Source organism: Octopus bimaculoides, chromosome 13 (genome assembly GCF_001194135.2).
Source record: "Octopus bimaculoides isolate UCB-OBI-ISO-001 chromosome 13, ASM119413v2, whole genome shotgun sequence".
NCBI lineage: Eukaryota > Metazoa > Mollusca > Cephalopoda > Octopoda > Octopodidae > Octopus > Octopus bimaculoides.
In genome coordinates this window covers 46,423,903-46,427,954 of record NC_068993.1, presented here as the reverse complement: position 1 = coordinate 46,427,954, position 4,052 = coordinate 46,423,903, and the positions used below count along the sequence as shown (strand labels likewise).

Here is a 4,052-nt window from a genome sequence, read left to right as displayed (position 1 = left end):
ATATATATATATATATATATATATATATACATGTAGTTACTTCCTTTCAAAGGAAACCCGTCCAGATTCGATACTTTATTGTATTTACATGCTCTAATCTGCTTCATTTAGGCGTGCTTAAAGAAAAGAAAAACGCATACGAAATCTTTTGCCATTGGTTTTCAAGTATAGAGAAGATTTACATATTGTCAGTTTTGTATATGCAACGGCTATGGTAGTTTGTGACTTACATTTTTTAAAATACTTAGGTTTACGTATTGCTGCTTTGGTATATATATCAACATAACCACGTTCGCCCTGTGTGCAAATGTGAATTTATACATTCAAATAGTGTTTATGACTAAGTAGAGAGGCTGTATGTCTAAGGCAGTTTTTCATTGATTATGATAAAACTGTTCACATTCGCTGGACAACTAACGTATAAATATTTCAAAATAATATTTTTTTCTTTGTAGATCTAAAATAACTACACCAGGCCGCTCAAATATGCATTTAACCTAAGTCTTTTTAAAACATACATGTCAGTGACGTTTATTTATACTTCAACAGTTTGCATGGGTATTTAGCTATTATGTTGAATTCTGGAAGGAAAGAAAGCTGTATAATGGGAAATCGCGTTACGACTTCCTAACACATCTTTTGAAATATTAAATTGATCGTATAGATCATAAAATTTTACGACGATAAAATTTCTTGATTTTATCTGACCCTATTGCAATGAAAGTGATGTCGCATTATTCATTTCAAGCCTTAAATCAAATTTATGTCTGATATTCATGAAAAAGTTTGCTTACTTACAAACATATTGCCCTCTCCCATTAATATTATTATATAAGTATGGTTTGTGCAGAGCCAGTCCAATTCTTACGTTCTTCAAACATGTATTGGTCTGGTGCAGCAAATGTCACGATACCAGTGGTAGTTATCATGATGTAAGGTTTATGTGAAATTACTTCTCTAAGAGCTGGATGTTGTTTAGCAAACCAAGACACAAGCACCAACACTGTCGCACTTTCTTAGACAATACGACAAAACATTGAACAAAGAATAATGTGTAGCTGTGTTTTGCTGAACCTTCATTCACCGGAGCGACGATATATATATATTACTGTATATTTTCGTTTGGGTTAGAAGAAGTCTGTGGTTAATATCTTTTTTGTTTTTGTTGGAAACGTCAATCAAATCTCTTCGTGGTATTTGCCTATCCTACAATATTTTATCACGAGACTAGATGAAATAGATTTTTCAGATAGCAAAGTTTTTCATTCAACGATTTCAACTCGTATTTTGAAGTTAATTTTTCAAGAATTTCGAGTGTAGAATCACTAATTATAGTATATTTATTGGTAAGATAGAGTTTGTGTCTTGTGAATGTATTATGAAATTTACTATTGTGATGATATCACAATATGCGTTGATACAGTGAAGTTTATTGATGTTTTCTTCTAGATTCTTTATCATCTATACTTCTTACATTGAGTTATTTCATTATTATGTGCTCTACAGGTATCTCTTATGTTTTCTGTCAGACTGATAGCAGAAGAATATAAGCAGTTATTGATTGTCCTGTACGTGTTATCACATATTTATATACGATCTCTAGTTTTATCGTCAAATAACATTTAACATGATAGAGGCTGAAGTTATTTTTTCTATCTTCGTCAAAAGGGATCTGTTGTTCAAAGATAGCAAAGGAAAAGTGAAAAATATGCTTCCATACCAAGCATTTAATTTGTTTTTAACCTGTATATGTTCTTCAGTCATCTCTGCCGTATCATTTTCACACAGAAATGCATGGGATCTGAAAGATGATGGAAGCAGTTTGTTTCCATTTTTATCACGTTATCTTCTATGACAAAGTTTGACTGTTTTATTTCTTTGTTGTCATACAATCGACTAATATAAGAACAGCTACAATAACAATTGCAGCCTGCGGCACATTTTCCGGGTAACGAAAATTCCTGCTGTCGACGTTTCGATGGTTAAGATTGGGTAAACAAAGTCTCAGTAACCAACAAGACATCCTCTGAGTTTTCATAGTAACCAATAGTAACCAATAGATCCTGAGTTATATAACAACAGAGAGAGAGAAAGAAAGAAAGAAGAAGTTGAAGGGATAAGCGTACTTACACTATCGTGGATAGCTAGCATATTCGATTATATTTCTAGTGACGGTATTAGTTTTGGTATTGTTGTTAATATCAGCCAAGATCGTCTAAAGCAAAATCCCACATGATGCAAATAACTGTTTTTGTAATCCAATCTGAGTAATGCTGAGTTAAGTAAAACTGTTCACATTCGCTGGACAACTAGCTCATAAATATCTCAAAATATCTTTTTTTTTCTTTTTAGATCTAAAATAACTACACCAGACCGCTTAAATATGCATTTAATCTAAGTCTTTTTAAAATATAGATGTCAGTGACGTTTATTTAAACTTCAACTTTTTGCATAGGTATTTAGCTATTATGTTGAATTCTGGAATGAAAGGAAGCTGCATAATGGGAAACCGCGTTACGACTTCCTTACACATTTTATATTCTTTAGAACAGCAAATTATCCAGATGAGTATCTAGGAAGAGTAAGTTAACTATACTAATGAGTAAAGCTATCAACATTTTGCATGATCGTCTAAAGCAAAACCCCACATGATGCAAATAACTGTTTTTGTAATCCAATCTGAGTAATGCTAAGTTAAGTGAAACTGTTCACATTCGCTGGACGACTAGCCTATAAAATATCTCATTCATGTATCTCTCTCTCTCTCTCTCTCTCTCTCTCTCTCTCTCTATATATATATATATATATATATATATATATATATATATACATGAATGAGGATTCATTTGCTCGATTTCACTTTTGTGTTTAGTGATAACTTGTGGTTTGGTCAGTTTGAATGCTATGTCAGCATGGCTGTCAGACAATTTTTGTGGCCACACCTCCCTAACACCTGGCCACCTAACTCTCCCGACTGCAATACCCTTGATTATTAAGTGTGAGGTGCAGTCGAGCGAGAGATCAACAAAACTCCTTGTAACACAAAAGATGTACATCGAGGACTTTTAAAGATAATTATCGTAATAACAAGGTATGTCCTGTTTAGTTAATAATTCCATATAGTAAGGAGATCAAATCCAACCTCTTTTATCAGTTTCGTGAAGCTATAGAAAAGATTTTCCCAAGAAATTCAAGATACTATTCGATTATTAATTAACACCGAATCATAAGAGGATTTTCTAACACAAAATATCTTTCACAAATCATCTCTTCGCATAATAATAAATTGTTAAATACAAATCCACTTAATGAAAATAGTAACATTGATTTTGTTAACACTAATTATGGAGACGGTGTTGGTTATGTGACGATGATGTATATGATCATGGCGACGATGAAAATGATGATAACAGCGACGATAAGTAGAAACGTCTTCCTTACCTTCGGTAAAAACATGAGACAAAGAGTTCCTGTAGTGGAAAGGAAAATGAACGTTGATTGGATGGCATAAGATAAAGTTGGTCGATCTGAGAGTATTTTAGAGAGTACGACTACTATTGTACTCATGATAACTACGTTATAGACGTTCATCCCGATGTAACGGGAATCGTTCAGGGCAGGTATTTTCACGTTACGAGTCTCCCAAGCCATATACACTCCAAAGATGAGAAGAAGACCTTTGTAGGCATACATGACACCCATCCATTTTTCTAGATGGTTCGATTGACATCTGGATAACTGCGAAATATACACCACATCTTCATCGTCGGTTGAGAGCTGCAAGTAGTAAACAATAACAAATAAGGACGTGTATGAATGCATGCATGCATATGTGTATGTGTATGTGTGTGTATGTACGTATATGTCTGTATATGCTGAAAAGTCGAAATATGTGAGTCACACACAAACACATACTGGTAGCAATAAACAATATAGACGTATACAATACAGGCAGTAGAATATAATTATTTAATATTACTGAATCTTTAAACCGTTATTCACAAATTTCTGCGGCAGTTAAAGAAAAGTTAACAATTATGTCTATATTGTTA

At 33.2% G+C, this 4,052-nt stretch overlaps 1 protein-coding gene across 1 annotated transcript in view; it reads right to left on the bottom strand.

Moving 5' to 3' along the window:
• LOC106869702 (uncharacterized) overlaps nucleotides 1–4,052 on the bottom strand; it is an 875,881-nt gene that overhangs the window by 24,060 nt on the left and 847,769 nt on the right. The window contains exon 14 of the mRNA XM_052972461.1: nucleotides 3,442–3,777. Coding sequence (XP_052828421.1) covers nucleotides 3,442–3,777 — 336 coding nt within the window. The remainder of the gene's footprint in view (nucleotides 1–3,441; nucleotides 3,778–4,052) is intronic.